At 55.2% G+C, this 21,943-nt stretch overlaps 1 protein-coding gene across 1 annotated transcript; it reads right to left on the bottom strand.

Moving 5' to 3' along the window:
* Window positions 1-1,547: 1,547 nt before the first annotated feature.
* LOC133264352 (eukaryotic translation initiation factor 3 subunit C-like) lies at window positions 1,548-21,001 on the bottom strand. Its single transcript, XM_061444301.1, has 7 exons — window positions 20,756-21,001; window positions 18,294-18,657; window positions 12,101-12,260; window positions 10,321-10,386; window positions 8,348-8,435; window positions 3,467-3,629; window positions 1,548-1,686 (listed from the first exon to the last, which is right to left on the bottom strand). Exons 1-7 carry the CDS (start codon window positions 20,999-21,001, stop codon window positions 1,601-1,603), a joined length of 1,173 nt encoding a protein of 390 aa, XP_061300285.1. The 3' UTR covers window positions 1,548-1,600.
* Window positions 21,002-21,943: the final 942 nt, after the last annotated feature.

Here is a 21,943-nt window from a genome sequence, read left to right as displayed (position 1 = left end):
ACAGACCGGACCCATAGAGCCCTGACCCATAGAGAGCGGACCCATAGAAACCGGACCCATAGAGAGCGGACCCATAGAGCCTGAGCCCTGCCCCATAGATCCTGAGCCCTGCCCCATAGATCCTGAGCCCTGACCCATAGATCCTGAGCCCTGACCCATAGAGCTCTGACCCATAGAGACCTGACCCATGGAGCCCTGCCCCATAGATCCTGATCCCTGACCCATAGATCCGTGCCCCATAGATCCTGATCCCTGCCCCATGGAGCCTGATCCCTGCCCCATAGATCCCTGCCCCATAGATCCGTGCGCCATAGAGCCCTGCCCCATAGATCCTTGCCCTATAGATCCCTGCCCCACAGATCCCCCCCCCAGTTTCTGCCCCCCAGAGCCCCCGAGCCGCTCCTGCCCCATAGCGCCTGTGCAAAGGTCGGGGCCCACTCTGCGGCTGGGCTTTAAATGGGAGCTCCCGCCCCATAGATACACATTAACCCGGCCCCACACGGGTCAGTGCCCCACAGCGTGGGGTCAATGGGAGAGGGTGTTATGGAGCACGCTGTCGGGTGCGCTACGGGGCACGCAATGGGGCACACTATGGGGCACGCTATGGGGGACGGTATGGGGCGTGCTATGGGGCACGCTATGGGGCACACTATGGGGGACGGTATGGGGCGTGCTATGGGGCACACTATGGGGCGTGCTATGGGGCACGCTGTGGGGCACACCATGAGACACACTATGGGGCACGCTATGGGGCGTGCTATGGGGCACACTGTGGGGCGTGCTATGGGGCACACTATGGGGCGTGCTATGGGGCGTGCTATGGGGCACGCTATGGGGCACGCCATGAGGCACGCTATGGGGCACGCTATGGGGCACGCTATGGGGCACGCTATGGGGCACACCATGAGGCACGCTATGGGGTGTGCTATGGGGCACACTATGGGGCGTGCTAAGGGGCACACTATGGGGCACGCTATGGGGCGTGCTATGGGGCACGCTATGGGGCACGCCATGAGGCATGCTATGGGGCACACTGTGCAGTGCTATGGGGCACACTATGTGGCAGCTCTATGGGGCGCGCTATGGGGCACGCTATGGGCAGGGCTATGGGACACGCTATGGGGCATGCCGTGGGGCACACAATGGGGCACGCAATGCGGCGCTATGGGGCAGGTTCCAACCCACCCTCCCCCCCGCCCCCCATCACCCCCCATTAACTCAGCCCCACACACATCACAACGAGCTCATGGGATGCTTTATTCTCTACGGTTCAGCGCTATGGGGCAATCAATGGGGTGCGCTATGGGGCAGGGGTCCACCACCACCATTCACTCAGCCCCATATGGGCCAATGCTGCCCATAATGGGGCTTATGGGGGAGAGAGGTTGTGGCTATGGGGCACTATGGGGAGCGCTATGGGGAGTGCTATGGGGTAGGCTATGGGGCAGGCTATGGGGCGCTATGGGGCAGGCTATGGGGTGGGCTATGAAGCAGGCTATGGGGCGCTATGGGGCGCTATGGGATGCTATGGGGCAGGCTATGGGGCAGGCTATGGGGCAGGCTATGGGGCGCTATGGGGCAGGCTATGGGGCGCTATGGGTCAGTAGTTGGAGCCTCGTTCCTGTTGCCGGTAGCCGCCGCGTCTCAGGTATCCTCCATCCCCTTTGCGGTACCCGTCCTTCTGGTCTATGGGGCGAGAAAGAGGGGTGAGATGTGGGGCAGGAGCTATGGGGCAGAGATCTATGGGGCAGGATCTATGGGGTGGGATTTATGGGGCAGAGATCTATGGGGCAGGAGCTATGGGGTGGGATCTATGGGGCAGGATCTACAGGGTGGGATTTATGGGGCAGAGATCTATGGGGCAGGAGCTATGAGGTGGGATCTATGGGGCAGGAGCTATGGGGTGGGATCTGTAAGGTGGGATCTATGGGGCGAGATCTATGGGGCAGGAGCTATGGGGTGGGATCTATGGGGTGGGAACTATAGAGTGGGATTTATGGGGCAGAGATCTATGGGGCAGGAGCTATGGGGTGGGATCTGTGGGGTGGGAACTATAGGGTGGGATTTATGGGGCAGAGATCTATGGGGCAGGAGCTATGGGGCAGAGATCTATGGGGCAGGAGCTACAGGGTGGGATTTATGGGGCAGGAGCTATGGGGTGGGATCTATGGGGTGAGATCTACAGGGATTTATGGGGCAGAGATCTATGGGGCAGAGATCTATGGGGCAGGATCTATGGGGTGGGATCTATGGGTCGGGATCTACAGGGTGGGATTTATGGGGCAGAGATCTATGGGGCAGGAGCTATGGGGTGGGATCTATGGGGCAGGAGCTATGGGGTGGGATCTATGGGGCAGGAGCTATGGGGTGGGATCTGTAAGGTGGGATCTATGGGGCAGAGATCTATGGGGCAGGAGCTATGGTGCAGAGATCTATGGGGCAGGATCTACAGGGTGGGATTTATGGGGCAGGAGCTATGGGGTGGGATCTGTGGGGTGGGAACTATAGGGTGGGATTTATGGGGCAGAGATCTATGGGGCAGGAGCTACAGGGTGGGATTTATGGGGCAGGAGCTATGAGGTGGGATCTATGGGGTGAGATCTACAGGGATTTATGGGGCAGAGATCTATGGGGCAGAGATCTATGGGGCAGGATCTATGGGGTGGGATCTATGGGGCGGGATCTACAGGGTGGGATTTATGGGGCAGAGATCTATGGGGCAGGAGCTATGGGGCGGGATCTATTGGGTAGGAGCTATGGGGCAGGATCTACAGGGTGGGATCTATGGGGCAGAGATCTATGGGGCAGGAGCTATGGGGTGGGATCTATGGGGCGGGATCTACAGGGTGGGATTTATGGGGCAGAAATCTATGGGGCAGGATCTATAAGGTGGGATCTATGGGGCAGAGATCTATGGGGCAAGAGCTATGGGGTGGGATCTATGGGGCAGGATCTATAAGGTGGGATCTATGGGGCAGGGATCTATGGGGAAGAGATCTATGGGGCAGGAGCTATGGGGTGGGATCTCTAAGGTGGGATCTATGGGGCAGAGATCTATGGGGCAGGAGCTATGGGGTGGGATCTATAAGGTGGGATCTATGGGGCAGAGATCTATGGGGCAGGAGCTATGGGGTGGGATCTATGGGGTGAGATCTACAGGGTGGGATTTATGGGGCAGAGATCTATGGGGTGTATATGGGTCCCTATGTGTCCCTATGTGTCTCTATGGGTCTCTATGGGTCCCTATGGGTCGCTATGTGTCTCTATGTGTCTCTATGGGTCTCTATGTGTCCCTATGGGTCGCTATGGGTCTCTATGTGTCCCTATGTGTCTCTATGGGTCCCTATGGGTCTCTATGGGTCTCTATGGGTCCCTATGGGTTGCTATGGGTCCCTATGTGTCCCTATGTGTCTCTATGGGTCCCTATGGGTCTCTATGGGTCGCTATGGGTCGCTATGGGTCCCACCTCGGAAGTACCCCCCATAGGAGCCCTGTTTGTGGTCCAGGACGCGCTCGTTGTTCTCCATGAGGGTCCCCAACTTCTCAGCCAATTGCAGGGCCAGGTTCTGTTGGGGGGTGGGCTCCGTGCGATGCATCTGCACCGTCTGCGTGGGCTGGTCCAGGGACGCCTATGGGGCAGGAGGGGCGGCGCTTAGGGGGCAGCCCCATAGCGAGCCCCACAAGTCATAGGGAAGAGCCCCAATGCAATGCAATGGGGATGCGGCGTCAATCAGAGCATCCTCACTGCCATAGGGTACCACTGTGATCGAAGCATAGGGTAACGCTATGGGGCTGCCCCATAGCGAGCCCCCCAAGTCATAGGGAAGAGCTCCAATGAAGGGCTATGGGGCTGCCCCATAGCGAGCCCCACAAGTCATAGGGAAGGGATCCAATGCAATGCAATGGGGATGCGGTGTGCATCAGAGCATCCTCACTGCCATAGGGTACCACTGTGATCTAAGCATAGGGTAACGCTATGGGGCTGCCCCATAGCGAGCTCCCTGAGGCGTAAGAAAGGGCTCCAAAGAAGGGCTATGGGGCTGCCCCATAGCGAGCCCCACAAGTCATAGGGTAGGGCTCCAATGCAATGCAATGGGGATGCGGCGTCAATCAGAGCATCCTCACTGCCATAGGGTACCACTGTGATGTAAGCATAGGGTAACGCTATGGGGCTGCCCCATAGCGAGCCCCACAAGTCATACGGAAGAGCTCCAATGAAGGGCTATGGGGCTGCCCCATAGCGAGCCCCACAAGTCATAGGGAAGGGATCCAATGTAAGGCTATGGGGATGCGGCGTCAATCAGAGCATCCTCACTGCCATAGGGTACCACTGTGATCTAAGCATAGGGTAACGCTATGGGGCTGCCCCATAGCGAGCCCCCCAAGTCATAAGAAAGGGATCCAATGAAGAGCTATGGGGCTGCCCCATAGCGAGCCCCACAAGTCATAGGGAAGAGCCCCAATGCAATGCAATGGGGATGCGGCGTCAATCAGAGCATCCTCACTGCCATAGGGTACCACTGTGATGTAAGCATAGGGTAACGCTATGGGGCTGCCCCATAGCGAGCCCCACAAGTCATAGGGAAGAGCTCCAATGAAGGGCTATGGGGCTGCCCCATAGCGAGCCCCCCAAGTCATAGGGAAGAGCTCCAATGAAGGGCTATGGGGCTGCCCCATAGCGAGCCCCCCAAGTCATAGGGAAGAGCCCCAATGCAATGCAATGGGGATGCGGCGTCAATCAGAGCATCCTCACTGCCATAGGGTACCACTGTGATCTAAGCATAGGGTAACGCTATGGGGCTGCCCCATAGCGAGCCCCACAAGTCATAGGGAAGAGCTCCAATGAAGGGCTATGGGGCTGCCCCATAGCGAGCCCCACAAGTCATAGGGAAGAGCCCCAATGCAATGCAATGGGGATGCGGTGTCCATCAGAGCATCCTCACTGCCATAGGGTACCACTGTGATCTAAGCATAGGGTAACGCTATGGGGCTGCCCCATAGCGAGCCCCCCAAGTCATAGGGAAGAGCTCCAATGAAGGGCTATGGGGCTGCCCCATAGCGAGCCCCACAAGTCATAGGGAAGGGCTCCAATGCAATGCAATGGGGATGCGGCATCAATCAGAGCATCCTCACTCCCATAGGGTACCACTGTGATCTAAGCATAGGGTAACGCTATGGGGCTGCCCCATAGCGAGCCCCACAAGTCATAGGGAAGAGCCCCAATGCAATTCAATGGGGATGCGGTGTCCATCAGAGCATCCTCACTGCCATAGGGTACCACTGTGATCTAAGCAGAGGGTAACGCTATGGGGCTGCCCCATAGCGAGCTCCCTGAGGCAAAAGAAAGGGCTCCAATGAAGGGCTATGGGGCTGCCCCATAGCGAGCCCCACAAGGCATAGGGAAGAGCCCCAATGCAATGCAATGGGGATGCGGTGTCCATCAGAGCATCCTCACTGCCATAGGGTACCACTGTGATCTAAGCATAGGGTAACGCTATGGGGCTGCCCCATAGCGAGCCCCACAAGTCATAGGGAAGAGCTCCAATGAAGGGCTATGGGGCTGCCCCATAGCGAGCCCCACAAGTCATAGGGAAGAGCCCCAATGCAATGCAATGGGGATGCGGCGTCAATCAGAGCATCCTCACTGCCATAGGGTACCACTGTGATCTAAGCAGAGGGTAACGCTATGGGGCTGCCCCATAGCGAGCCCCCCAAGTCATAGGGAAGAGCACCAATGAAGGGCTATGGGGCTGCCCCATAGCCAGCCCCACAAGTCATAGGGTAGGGATCCAATGCAATGCAATGGGGATGCGGTGTGCATCAGAGCATCCTCACTGCCATAGGGTACCACTGTGATCTAAGCATAGGGTAACGCTATGGGGCTGCCCCATAGCGAGCCCCCCAAGGCATAGGGAAGGGCTCCAAGGTAACGCTATGGGGCTGCCCCATAGCGAGCCCCACAAGTCACAGGGAAGAGCCCCAATGCAATGCAATGGGGATGCGGCGTCAATCAGAGCATCCTCACTGCCATAGGGTACCACTGTGATGTAAGCATAGGGTAACGCTATGGGGCTGCCCCATAGCGAGCCCCCCAAGGCATAGGGAAGGGCTCCAAGGTAACGCTATGGGGCTGCCCCATAGCGAGCCCCACAAGTCACAGGGAAGAGCCCCAATGCAATGCAATGGGGATGCGGCGTCAATCAGAGCATCCTCACTGCCATAGGGTACCACTGTGATGTAAGCATAGGGTAACGCTATGGGGCTGCCCCATAGCGAGCCCCACAAGTCATAGGGAAGAGCTCCAATGAAGGGCTATGGGGCTGCCCCATAGCGAGCCCCACAAGTCATACGGAAGAGCTCCAATGAAGGGCTATGGGGCTGCCCCATAGCGAGCCCCCCAAGGCATAGGGAAGGGCTCCAAGGTAACGCTATGGGGCTGCCCCATAGCCAGCCCCCCAAGTCATAGGGAAGGGATCCAATGTAAGGCTATGGGGATGCGGCATCAATCAGAGCATCCTCACTGCCATAGGGTACCACTGTGATCTAAGCATAGGGTAATGCTATGGGGCTGCCCCATAGCGAGCCCCACAAGTCATAGGGAAGGGCTCCAAGGTAACGCTATGGGGCTGCCCCATAGCGAGCCCCACAAGTCATAGGGAAGGGCTCCAATTAAAGGCTATGGGGCTGCCCCATAGCGAGCCCCACAAGTCATAGGGAAGGGCTCCAATTAAAGGCTATGGGGCTGCCCCACAGCGAGCCCCACAAGTCATAGGGAAGAGCTCCAATTAAAGGCTATGGGGCTGCCCCACAGCGAGCCCCACAAGTCATAGGGAAGAGCTCCAATGAAGGGCTATGGGGCTGCCCCATAGCGAGCCCCACAAGTCATAGGGAAGGGGTCCAATGCAATGCAATGGGGATGCGGTGTCCATCAGAGCATCCTCACTGCCATAGTGCGCCGCTATGGGGCTGCCCCATAAGTAACAGCCCACCCAATACCGTGCTATGGGGCTGCCCCATAGGTGAGAGCATCGGCCTGCAGCATCACTGCTATAGGGATGCCCCATAGAGCACAGCACCACCAGACCCATAGCAAACATGCCACATGGACACAGCGCTATGGGGCTGCCCCATAGAGCACATCCCCACCCAGACCCATTGCTGTGGGGCTGCCCCAGAGCTCCATCGCATCAATCTTCAGACCCCTTTCTATAGGGCTGCCCCATAGACAACGCCACCCTCCTGCCTCATAGCTCACATCCCCTTCAGCCCCATATCCATGGGGTTGCCCCATAGCTCACACCCCCTTCAGCCCCATAGACGCCCCATCGTATCACCTACTTCTATGGGGCTGCCCCATAGCTCACACCCCCTTCAGCCCCATAGACACCCCATCGTATCACCTACTTCTATGGGGCTGCCCCATAGCTCACATCCCCTTCAGCCCCATAGACACCCCATCGCATCACCTACGTCTATGGGGCTGCCCCATAGCTCACACCCCCTTCAGCCCCATAGACACCCCATCGCATCACCTACGTCTATGGGGCTGCCCCATAGCTCACATCCCCTTCAGCCCCATAGACACCCCATCGCATCACCTACTTCTATGGGGCTGCCCCATAGCTCACACCCCCTTCAGCCCCATAGACACCCCATCGCATCACCTACGTCTATGGGGCTGCCCCATAGACCACACCCCCTTCAGCCCCATAGACACCCCATCGCATCACCTACGTCTATGGGGCTGCCCATAGCTCACATCCCCTTCAGCCCCATAGACACACCCCATCGCATCACCTACGTCTATGGGGCTGCCCCATAGCTCACACCCCCTTCAGCCCCATAGACACCCCATCGCATCACCTACGTCTATGGGGCTGCCCCATAGACCACACCCCCTTCAGCCCCATAGACGCCCCATCGCATCACCTACGTCTATGGGGCTGCCCCATAGCTCACACCCCCTTCAGCCCCATAGACACCCCATCGCATCACCTACGTCTATGGGGCTGCCCCATAGCTCACATCACCTTCAGCCCCATAGACACCGCATCGCATCACCTACTTCTATGGGGCTGCCCCATAGCTCACACCCCCTTCAGCCCCATAGACACCCCATCGCATCACCTACGTCTATGGGGCTGCCCCATAGACCACATCCCCACCCAGCCCCACCCCTATGGGGCCGCCCCATAGCTCCCAGCCCTCCATCCCCTTAACCCCCCCATAGACCCACAGCACCTCCCGCCCCATTGAAACCCCCCCCCCCCCCCCCCCGCCCCATTGGGACCCCTTGGGACGCGCTATGGGTCCCCTGCCCCATAAGTAGGGGGCCTATGGGGCTCACCATGAGCTCCTCGTTGATGATCATCTTGCTGATGATGCTGTGCACCGTGGGGAGGTCCAGCTCAAACATGGCCGAGAGGATCTCCATGCTATGGGGCAGGGACAGGGTCAGCCCCATAGATGGGAGGGGTAGCCCCATAGATGGGCAGGGTCAGCCCCATAGATACCCATACCCAACCCCATAGATACCGATACCCAACCCCATAGATACCCATGGCCAACCCCATAGATACCCACGGCCAGCCCCACAGATCCCCATACCCAACCCCATAGATACCCATACCCAACCCCATAGATACCCATGGCCAACCCCATAGATACCCATGGCCAGCCCCATAGATACCCATACCCAGCCCCATAGATACCCATACCCAACCCCATAGATACCCATACCCAACCCCATAGATACCCATGGCCAGCCCCATAGATACCCATACCCAACCCCATAGATACCCATACCCAACCCCATAGATACCCATACCCAGCCCCATAGATACCCCATACCCAACCCCATAGACACGCATACCCAACCCCATAGATACCCATGGCCAACCCCATAGACACCCATACCCAGCCCCATAGACACCCATACCCAACCCCATAGATACCCATGGCCATCCCCATAGACACCCATGGCCAGCCCCATAGACACCCATGGCCAGCCCCATAGATACCCATACCCAGCCCATAGATCCCCATACCCAACCCCATTGATACCCATGGCCAGCCCCATAGATACCCATGGCCAGCCCCATAGATACCCATACCCAACCCCATAGATACCCCATACCCAACCCCATAGATACCCATGGCCAACCTCATAGATACCCATACCCAACCCCATAGATACCCATACCCAACCCCATAGATACCCATACCCAACCCCATAGATACCCATGGCCAGCCCCATAGATACCCATGGCCAGCCCCATAGATACCCCTACCCAGCCCCATAGATACCCATACCCAACCCCATAGATACCCATGGCCAGCCCCATAGATACCCATACCCAGCCCCATAGATACCCATACCCAACCCCATAGACACCCATGGCCAGCCCCATAGACACCCATGGCCAACCCCATAGATACCCCTACCCAGCCCCATAGATACCCATACCCAACCCCATAGACACCCATGGCCAGCCCCATAGACACCCATGGCCAACCCCATAGATACCCATACCCAACCCCATAGATACCCATACCCAACCCCATAGATACCCATGGCCAGCCCCATAGATACCCATACCCAACCCCATAGATACCCATACCCAACCCCATAGATACCCATGGCCAGCCCCATAGATACCCATACCCAACCCCATAGATACCCATACCCAACCCCATAGATACCCATGGCCAGCCCCATAGACACCCATGGCCAGCCCCATAGATACCCATTGCCAGCCCCACAGATGCCCATGGCCAGCCCCATAGATACCCATGGCCAGCCCCATAGATACCCATGGCCAGCCCCATTGATACCCATACCCAGCCCCATAGATACCCATACCCAACCCCATAGATACCCATACCCAACCCCATAGATACCCATACCCAACCCCATAGATACCCATGGCCAACCCCATAGACACCCATACCCAGCCCCATAGACACCCATACCCAACCCCATAGATACCCATGGCCATCCCCATAGACACCCATGGCCAGCCCCATAGACACCCATGGCCAGCCCCATAGATACCCATACCCAACCCCATAGATACCCATACCCAACCCCATAGATACCCATGGCCAACCCCATAGATACCCATACCCAACCCCATAGACACCCATGGCCAGCCCCATAGATACCCATGGCCAGCCCCATAGATACCCATACCCAACCCCATAGATACCCATGGCCAACCCCATAGATACCCATACCCAACCCCATAGATCCCCATACCCAACCCCATAGATACCCACGGCCAGCCCCATAGATGTCCCCGCTGCCCCATAGCGCCCCACCTGATGGAGTCGTAGACGCTGCTGTAGGTGAACAAGTAGGTCCGGAGCGATTCCTCCTGGATCTTCCTATGGGGTCACGGGACCCCCAAGTGGACCTCAATGGGGAGCCCCATTGAGACCCCCCCCACCCCACCCCATTGAGAACTCCCCCACCCCATTGAGCCCCATTGAGAACCCCCCCGCCCCATTGAGAACCCCCCCACCCCATTGAGCCCCATTGAGAACCCCCCCCACCCCATTGAGCACCATTGACTCCATTGGATCCCCATTGACTCCCATTGACCCCCATTGACCCCCATTGACTCCCATTGACTCCCATTGACCCCCATTGACTCCCATTGACTCCCATTGACCCCCATTGACCCCCATTGACTCCCATTGACCTCCATTGACCCCCATTGACTCCCATTGACTCCCATTGACCCCCATTGACCCCCATTGACTCCCATTGACCCCCATTGACCCCCATTGACTCCCATTGACCCCCATTGACTCCCATTGACTCCCATTGACCCCCATTGACCCCCATTGACTCCCATTGACTCCCATTGACCCCCATTGACTCCCATTGACTCCCATTGACCCCCATTGACTCCCATTGACCCCCATTGACCCCCATTGACTCCCATTGACTCCCATTGACTTCCATTGACCCCCATTGACCCCCATTGACTCCCATTGACTCCCATTGACCCAACTGGATCCCCATTGACCATTGACCCCCACTGCCTCAGCATTGACCTCCATTGACTCCCATTGACCCCCATTGACTCCCATTGACCCCCATTGACCCCCATTGACTCCCATTGACCCAACTGGATCCCCATTGACCACTGACCTCCATTGACTCCCATTGACCTCGATCGACCCCCATTGACCCAACTGGATCCCCATTGACCATTGACCCCCATTGACTCCCACTGCCCCCCACTGACTCCCATTGACCCCCATTGACTCCCATTGACCTCCATTGACTCCCATTGACTTCCATTGACTTCCATTGACCCCCATTGACTCCCATTGACCCCCATTGACCCAACTGGATCCCCATTGACCACTGACCTCCATTGACTCCCATTGACCTCGATCGACCCCCATTGACCTCCATTGACCCCCATTGACTCCCATTGACCTCGATCGACCCCCATTGACCCAACTGGATCCCCATTGACCATTGACCCCCATTGCCCCCATTGACTCCCATTGACCTCCATTGACCCAACTGGATCCCCATTGACCACTGACCTCCATTGACTCCCATTGACCTCCATTGACTCCCATTGACCTCCATTGACTCCCACTGACCCCCATTGACCCCTATTGTCCCCCATTGACCTCCATTGACTCCCATTGACTTCCATTGACCTCCATTGACTCCCATTGACCCCCATTGACTCCCATTGACCTCCATTGACCCCCATTGACTCCCATTGACCCCCACTGACTCCCATTGACCCCCATTGACCCAACTGGATCCCCATTGACCATTGACCCCCACTGCCTCCCATTGACCTCCATTGACTCCCATTGACCCCCATTGACCCCCATTGACCTCCATTGACCCCCATTGACTCCCACTGACCCCCATTGACCCCCATTGACCTCCATTGACCCCGATTGACCCAACTGGATCCCCATTGACCATTGACCCCCATTGACTCCCATTGACCCCCATTGACTCCCATTGACTCCCATTGACCCCCATTGACTTCCATTGACCCAACTGGATCCCCATTGACCCCCATTGCCCCCCATTGCCCCCCACTGCCCCCCAACTCACCGGACGAGCATGGCGCGGACCTTGTCGGCCTCGGGGAAGAGGTCCCACACTTTGCCATTCATCTTCTCGTTGACCACGTAGCGATGGCAGCTCCGCCAATCACCCATCTTCATGGCCTTGGAGGCGGCCACCACGTGCTCGCGCATGGATTCCGGGGGTCCTGTGGGGCGGGAGAGATGTGACCCATAGATTGAGCCAGAGATGTGGGGAGCCAGAGAGAGACCCATAGATTGAGTGCCCCATAGATTGACCTAGAGATGTGACCCATAGAGAGCCCCATAGATTGACTCAGAGATGTGACCCATAGAGAGCCCCATAGATTGACTCAGAGATGTGACCCATAGAGAGCCCCATAGATTGACTCAGAGATGTGACCCATAGAGTGCCCCATAGATTGACCTAGAGATGTGACCCATAGAGAGCCCCATAGATTGACTCAGAGATGTGACCCATAGAGAGCCCCATAGATTGACTCAGAGATGTGACCCAGAGAGAGCCCCATAGATTGACCCAGAGATGTGGGGAGCCAGAGAGAGACCCATAGATTGAGTGCCCCATAGATTGACCTAGAGATGTGACCCATAGAGAGCCCCATAGATTGACTCAGAGATGTGACCCATAGAGAGCCCCATAGATTGACTCAGAGATGTGACCCATAGAGAGCCCCATAGATTGACTCAGAGATGTGACCCATAGAGAGCCCCATAGATTGACCCAGAGATGTGACCCATAGATTGACCTAGAGATGTGGGGAGCCAGAGAGAGACCCATAGATTGAGTGCCCCATAGATTGACCCAGAGCCCCATAGATTGACCCACAGATTGACCCATAGATTGACCCAGAGGTGTGGGGAGCCAGAGAGAGACCCATAGATTGAGTGCCCCATAGATTGACCCAGAGCCCCATAGGTTGACCCAGATATGTGACCCATAGATTGACCTAGAGATGTGACCCATAGATTGACTCAGAGATGTGACCCATAGAGAGCCCCATAGATTGACCTAGAGATGTGAGGAGCCAGAGACACATAGATTGAGTGCCCCATAGATTGACCTAGAGATGTGACCCATAGAGAGCCCCATAGATTGACTCAGAGATGTGACCCATAGAGAGCCCCACAGATTGACTCAGAGATGTGACCCATAGAGAGCCCCATAGATTGATCTAGAGATGTGAGGAGCCAGAGAGAGACCCATAGATTGAGTGCCCCATAGATTGACCTAGAGATGTGACCCATAGAGAGCCCCATAGATTGACTCAGAGATGTGACCCATAGAGAGCCCCATAGATTGACCTAGAGATGTGAGGAGCCAGAGAGAGACCCATAGATTGAGTGCCCCATAGACTGACCTAGAGATGTGACCCATAGAGAGCCCCATAGATTGACTCAGAGATGTGACCCATAGAGAGCCCCATAGATTGACCTAGAGATGTGAGGAGCCAGAGAGAGACCCATAGATTGAGTGCCCCATAGATTGACCTAGAGATGTGACCCATAGAGAGCCCCATAGATTGACTCAGAGATGTGACCCATAGAGAGCCCCATAGATTGACCCAGAGAGAGCCCCATAGATTGAGTGCCCCATAGATTGACCCAGAAATGTGACCCGCCCCCAGAGAGAGCCCCATAGATTGACCTAGAAATGCGACCCCCCCCACAGATAGCCCCATAGATTGACCCAGAGATGTGACCCATAGATTGACCTAGAGATGTGGGAAGCCAGAGAGAGACCCATAGATTGAGTGCCCCATAGATTGACCCAGAGCCCCATAGATTGACCCAGAGATGTGACCCATAGATTGACCTAGAGATGTGGGGAGCCAGAGAGAGACCCATAGATTGAGTGCCCCATAGATTGACCCAGAGCCCCATAGATTGACCCATAGATTGACCCATAGATTGACCCATAGATGTGGGGAGACAGAGAGAGCCCCATAGATTGATCCATAGAGAGCCCCATACATGGAGCCAGAGAGAGTCCCATAGATTGACCCACAGAAAGCCCCATAGATTGAGCCAGAGATGTGGGGGAGCCAGAGAGAGCCCCATAGATTGACCCAGAGCCCCATAGATTGACCCAGATATGTGACCCATAGAGAGCACCATACATTGACCCAGAGATGTGACCCCATAGAGAGCCCCATACATGGCCCCATAGAGAGCCCCATAGATTGACCCAGAGATGTGACCCCATAGAGAGCCCCATACATGAACCCATAGAGTGCCCCATAGACTGACCAAGAGCACCCCACTGATTGACTCAATGGGGATCAAAGGGGATGCAGTGGGGATCAATGGGGCTCAATGGGGATCGATGGGGACTCAATGGGGATCAATGGGGATCAATTGGGATCAATGGGGACCCAACGGGGACTCAATGGGGATCAATGGGGATCAATGGGGTTTGATGGGGATCAATGGGGATCGATGGGGATCAATGGGGATCAATGGGGATCGATGGGGATCAATGGGGACTCAATGGGGATCAATGGGGATCGATGGGGATCAATGGGGACTCAATGGGGATCAATGGGGATTGATGGGGATCAATGGGGATCAATGGGGACTCAATGGGGATCAATGGGGATCGATGGGGATCAATGGGGATCAATGGGGACTCAATGGGGATCAATGGGGATCGATGGGGATCAATGGGGACTCAATGGGAACTCAATGGGAACTCAATGGGGATCAATGGGGACTCAAGGGGGATCAATGGGGATCGATGGGGATCAATGGGGATCAATGGGGATCAATGGGGATCAATGGGGATCAATGGGGATCAATGAGAACTCAATGGGGATCAATGGGGATCAATGGGGATCAATGGGGATCAATGAGAACTCAATGGGGATCAATGGGGATCAATGGGGACTCAATGGGGATCAATGGGGATCGATGGGGACTCAATGGGGATCAATGGGGACTCAAGGGGGACTCAATGGGGATCAATGGGGATCAATGGGGACTCAATGTGCACTCAATGGGGCTCAATGGAGATCAATGGGGATCAATGAGAACTCAATAGGGATCAATGGGGACTCAATGGGGATCAATGGGGACTCAATGGGGATCAATGGGGACTCAATGGGGACTCAATGGAGGTCAACAGGGACTCAATGGGGATCAATGGGGATCAATGGGGATCAATGGGGACTCAATGGGGATCAATGGGGACTCAACTGCCACCCAATAGTGATCGATGGGCCCCCCTCATGCACCCACCGAGCAGGGGCTGCCTCTCTCCCACGCGGAGCTGATGGTGGAACTGCTTGCTGATCATGGGGACCCAATGGGGATCAATGGGGATCAATGGGGATCAATGGGGACTCAATGGGGACTCAATGGGGACTCAACGGAGGTCAATGGGAACTCAATGGAAGTCAATGGGGATCAATGGGGACTCAATGGGGACTCAATGGGGACTCAATGGAGGTCAACAGGGACTCAATGGGGATCAATGGGTCAATGGGGACTCAATGGGGATCAATGGGGATCAATGGGGACTCAATGGAGGTCAACAGGGACTCAATGGGGACTCAATGAAGGTCAACAGGGACTCAATGGGGACTCAATGGAGGTCAACGGGAACTCAACGGGGGTCAATGGGAGCTCAATGAGGACTCAATGGAGTTCAACGGGGACTCAATGGGGAATCAATGGGGATTCAATGGTGATCAATGGCAATCAATGGGGCCTCAATGGGGCTTCACTGGGTCCCATCTGCACCCACCGAGCAGGGGCTGCCTCTCTCCCACGCGGAGCTGATGGTGGAACTGCTTGCTGATCATGGGGACCCCATGGGGATCAATGGGGATCAATGGGGACTCAATGGGGATCAATGAGAACCCAATGGGGACTCAATGAGAACTCAATGGGAACTCAATGGAGGTCAACGGGGACTCAATGGGGACTCAATGGGGATCAATGGGGACTCAATGGGGATCAATGGGGACTCAATGGGAACTCAATGGGGATCAATGGGGATCAATGGGGATCAATGGGGACTCAATGGGGATCAATGGGGAATCAATGAGAACTCAATGGGGACTCAATGGAGGTCAACGGGAGCTCAATGGGGACTCAATGGAGGTCAACAGGGACTCAATGGGAACTCAATGGAGGTCAATGGGGATCAATTGGGATCAATGGGGACCCAATGGGGAACAATGGGGATCAATGGGGACTCAATGGGGATCAATGGGGATCGATGGGGATCAATGGGGATCAATGGGGATCGATGGGGATCAATGGGGACTCAATGGAGGTCAACGGGGACTCAATGGGGATCAATGGGGATCAACGGCGACTCAATGGGGACTCAATGGAGGTCAATGGGGATCAATTGGGATCAATGGGGACCCAATGGGGAACAATGGGGATCAATGGGGACTCAATGGGGATCAATGGGGACTCAACTGCCACCCAATAGTGATCGATGGGTCCCCCCCCATGCACCCACCGAGCAGGGGCTGCCTCTCTCCCACGCGGAGCTGATGGTGGAACTGCTTGCTGATCATGGGGACCCAATGGGGATCAATGGGGATCAATGGGGACTCAATGGGGATCAATGGGGAATCAATGAGAACTCAATGGGGACTCAATGGAGGTCAACAGGGGACTCAATGGGAACTCAATGGAGGTCAATGGGGACTACATGGGGACTCAATGGAGGTCAACAGGGACTCAATGGGAACTCAATGGAGGTCAATGGGAATCAATGGGGATCAATGGGGACTCAATGGGGATCAATGAGAACCCAATGGGGACTCAATGAGAACTCAATGGAGGTCAACAGGGACTCAATGGGGACTCAATGGGGATCAATGGGGATCAATGGGGACTCAATGGGGATCAATGGGGATCAACGGGGACTCAATGGGAACTCAATGGGGATCAATGGGGAATCAATGAGAACTCAATGGGGACTCAATGGAGGTCAACAGGGACTCAATGGGGACTCAATGGAGGTCAACAGGGACTCAATGGGAACTCAATGGGGATCAATGGGGACTCAATGGGGACTCAACGGAGGTCAATGGGAACTCAATGGAAGTCAACGGGAGCTCAATGGGGATCAATGGGGACTCAATGGAGGTCAACAGGGACTCAATGGGGACTCAATGGAGGTCAACGGGAACTCAATGGAGGTCAACGGGAGCTCAATGGTGATCAATGGGGACTCAATGGGGATCAATGGTGATCAATGGGGACTCAATGGGGATCAATGGGGATCAATGGGGACTCAATGGAGGTCAACAGGGACTCAATGGGGACTCAATGGAGGTCAACGGGAACTCAACGGGGGTCAATGGGAGCTCAATGAGGACTCAATGGAGTTCAACGGGGACTCAATGGGGATCAATGGGGATTCAATGGTGATCAATGGCAATCAATGGGGCCTCAATGGGGCTTCACTGGGTCCCATCTGCACCCACCGAGCAGGGGCTGCCTCTCTCCCACGCGGAGCTGATGGTGGAACTGCTTGCTGATCATGGGGAACCAATGGGGATCAATGGGGATCAATGGGGACTCAATGGGGATCAATGGGGAATCAATGGGGACTCAATGGAGGTCAACGGGAGCTCAATGGGAACTCAATGGAGGTCAATGGGGACTACATGGGGACTCAATGGGGACTCAATGGAGGTCAACAGGGACTCAATGGGAACTCAATGGAGATCAATGGGGATCAATGGGGATCAATGGGGACTCAATGGGGATCAATGAGAACCCAATGGGGACTCAATGAGAACTCAATGGGAACTCAATGGAGGTCAACGGGGACTCAATGGGGACTCAATGGGGATCAATGGGGACTCAATGGGGATCAATGGGGATCAATGGGGATCAATGGGGACTCAATGGGGATCAATGGGGACTCAATGGGAACTCAATGGGATCAATGGGGATCAATGGTGATCAATGGGGATCAATGGGGACTCAATGGGGATCAATGGGGAATCAATGAGAACTCAATGGGGACTCAATGGAGGTCAACGGGAGCTCAATGGGGACTCAATGGAGGTCAACAGGGACTCAATGGGAACTCAATGGAGGTCAATGGGGATCAATTGGGATCAATGGGGACCCAATGGGGAACAATGGGGATCAATGGGGACTCAATGGGGATCAATGGGGACTCAACTGCCACCCAATAGTGATCGATGGGTCCCCCCCCATGCACCCACCGAGCAGGGGCTGCCTCTCTCCCACGCGGAGCTGATGGTGGAACTGCTTGCTGATCATGCGGCGGCGGGCGTCGAACTCGTGCGCCGCCATGTAAGGGATCTCCAGGAGCATGGCGGCCACCAGGTAGACGCACTCGAGGAGCTCCAGGTTGACGTGCATGTGGAAGGGCACCTGGCGCCTCTTCTCCACCTTCTCCTGCTCGGGGTTGCGCTCCTGGAGGCTCCGGAGGAGCAGGCCTTGACCCAAGAGCTCCTTGGCGCGCCCGGAGGATTGGATGTCCAAGAGGGCGTTGTGGGCGTCTTTGATGAGGCCTTGGCGGAAGGCGCAGATGCCCAACTGGACCATGGTGCGGTTGTAGAGGATCTGGAAGGGGGGGGAGATGTGGGGTGAGGTTGGTTATGGGGCAGGGAAGCGTTGGGGTCAATGGGAGAAGGACTTAGATGGAAAAAAGCGAGTCGGAGTCTAGAGGAACCTCATGGAGATGTTGGTAGGGAAAGACTTGGGGGTCAATGGGGATGATGGGAGATGAAGTTATGGGGTCTATGGGGTCAGAGGGACTCAATGGGGGTCAATGGAAGTCAATAGGAAAAGGACTTGGGGGTCGGGGAGTGGTGGGACTCAAGAGGAACCCCATTGAGATGCTGGTGGAGAAGGAGATGGAGTGCTGGAGATGATGGGAGATGAAGTTATGGGGTCTATGGGGTCATAGAGACTCAATGGGGGTCAATGGAAGTCAATGGGGTCAATGGGGACTCAATGGTGTCAATGGGGACTCTATGGGTGGCCTTGATGAGGCCTTGGCGGAAGGCGCAGATGCCCAACTGGACCATGGTGCGGTTGTAGAGGATCTGGAAGGGGGGGGAGATGTGGGGTGAGGTTGGTTATGGGGCAGGGAAGGCGTTGGGGTCAATGGGAGAAGGACTTAGATGGAAAAAAGCGAGTCGGAGTCTAGAGGAACCTCATGGAGATGTTGGTAGGGAAAGACTTGGGGGTCAATGGGGATGATGGGGAATGAAGTTATGGGGTCTATGGGGTCAGAGGGACTCAATGGGGGTCAATGGAAGTCAATAGGAAAAGGACTTGGGGGTCGGGGAGTGGTGGGACTCAAGAGGAACCCCATTGAGATGCTGGTGGAGAAGGAGATGGAGTGCTGGAGATGATGGGAGATGAAGTTATGGGGTCTATGGGGTCATAGAGACTCAATGGGGGTCAATGGAAGTCAATGGGGTCAATGGGGACTCAATGGTGTCAATGGGGACTCTATGGGTGGCCTTGATGAGGCCTTGGCGGAAGGCGCAGATGCCCAACTGACCATGGTGCGGTTGTAGAGGATCTGGAAGGGGGGGAGATGTGGGGTGAGGTTGGTTATGGGGCAGGGAAGGCGTTGGGGTCAATGGGAGAAGGACTTAGATGGAAAAAAGCGAGTCGGAGTCTAGAGGAACCTCATGGAGATGTTGGTAGGGAAAGACTTGGGGTCAATGGGGATGATGGGAGATGAAGTTATGGGGTCTATGGGGTCAGAGGGACTCAATGGGGGTCAATGGAAGTCAATAGGAAAAGGACTTGGGGGTCGGGGAGTGGTGGGACTCAAGAGGAACCTCATGGAGACGTTGGGGGTGAAGGACTTGGGGGTCAATGGGATGATGGGGAATGAAGTTATGGGGTCTATGAGGTCAGAGGGGACTCCATGGGGGTCAATGGAAGTCAATGGGAGAAGGACTTGGGGGTCTGGGAGTGGTGGGACACAAGAGGAACCTCATGGAGACGTTGGGGGTGAAGGACTTGGGGGTCAATGGGGATGATGGGAGATGAAGTTATGGGGTCTCTGGGGTCATAGGACTCAATGGGGGTCAATGGAAGTCAATGGGAGAAGGACTTGGGGGTCTGGGAGTGGTGGGACACAAGAGGACCCTCATGGAGAGGTTGGTAGGGAAAGACTTGGGGGTCAATGGGGATGATGGGGAATGAAGTTATGGGGTCTATGGGGTCATAGGACTCAATGGAAGTCAATGGGAGAAGGGCTTGGGGGTCGGGGAGTGGTGGGACTCAAGAGGAACCTCATGGAGATGTTGGTAGGGAAAGACTTGGGGGTCAATGGGGATGATGGGAGATGAAGTTATGGGGTCTATGGGGTCATAGGACTCAATGGGTGTCAATAGAAGTCAATGGGAGAAGGGCTTGGGGGTCTGGGAGTGGTGGGACACAAGAGGAACCTCATGGAGACGTTGGGGTGAAGGACTTGGGGGTCAATGGGGATGATGGGAGATGAAGTTATGGGGTCTATGGGGTCATAGGACTCAATGGGGGTCAATGGAAGTCAATGGGAGAAGGGCTTGGGGGTCAGGGAGTGGTGGGACTCAAGAGGAACCTCATGGAGATGTTGGTAGGGAAAGACTTGGGGGTCAATGGGGATGATGGGGGATGAAGTTATGGGCTCTATGGGTCCATGTGTGGGTCAGACCTGCACGGGGGGGTCGGCGTGCTGGATGTTGTCCTGCAGGTGGGACATGAGCATGAGGTCTCGGGCCGGGTACCAGCGGCTGTGCAGCGCGTGGTGGTAGATGTGGCAGAGGATGGCGCAGGTCCGGATGCGATCCGTGCGGTCCTTGGCGTAGATGAACTTGCAGAGACGCTCCATGAGCGCCGCCGAGTCCTCGCCGCCGGCGCCTGTGGGGTGGTGGGGTGGTGACGTCAGCGGTGATGTCATCGGTGACGTCATCAGCATTGATAGCGTCGACGTTGATGTCATCATCCATCATCATCATCATCAAGATCATCATCGACATCATTAGCGGCACCATCATCGGCATCATCATCATTGAGATCATCATTGGCCTCATCATCGATATCATCATCATTGATGTCATCATCATCCATCATCATCATCATCAAGATCATCATCGACATCTTCATTGAGATCATCATTGGCATCATCAATGACATCATCATCATCCATCATCATCATCATTGACATCGTCATCCATCAGCATCATCATCCATCATCATTGACATCATCCTCCATCATCATCATCATTGACATCATCATCATTGACATCGTCATCCATCAGCATCATCATCGACATCATCATCATCATTGACATCATCAACATCATCATTGATATCATCATCCATCATCATCATTGACATCATCGTCATTGACATCATCATTGACATCATCATCATCATTGACATCATCAACATCATCGTATATCGTTAGCATCGTCATCATCATTGACATCCTCATCCATCACTGACATCATCATCAACATCATCATCATTGATATCATCATCCATCATCATCATCATCATCAAGATCATCATCGACATCTTCATTGAGATCATCACTGGCATCATCAATGACATCATCATCATCCATCATCATCATCATTGACATCATCAACATCATCATTGATATCACCATCCATCATCATCATTGACATCATCATCATCCATCATCATCATCACTGACATCATCGACATCATCATCGACATCATCATCCATCATCATCATCATTGACATCATCGACATCATCATCGACATCGTCATCCATCAGCATCATCATCGACATCATCATTGACATCATCGATATTGTCATCATTGACATCATCATCATCATCCATCATCACCATCCTACCTTACCCCATACCA

This window comes from Pezoporus flaviventris, unplaced genomic scaffold, assembly GCF_033815535.1.
Source record: "Pezoporus flaviventris isolate CSIRO_AGI_PZ_B2104156 unplaced genomic scaffold, CSIRO_AGI_Pfla_v1 ptg000791l, whole genome shotgun sequence".
Taxonomy (NCBI): domain Eukaryota; kingdom Metazoa; phylum Chordata; class Aves; order Psittaciformes; family Psittacidae; genus Pezoporus; species Pezoporus flaviventris.
This window is presented reverse-complemented; position numbering and strand designations above follow the sequence as displayed.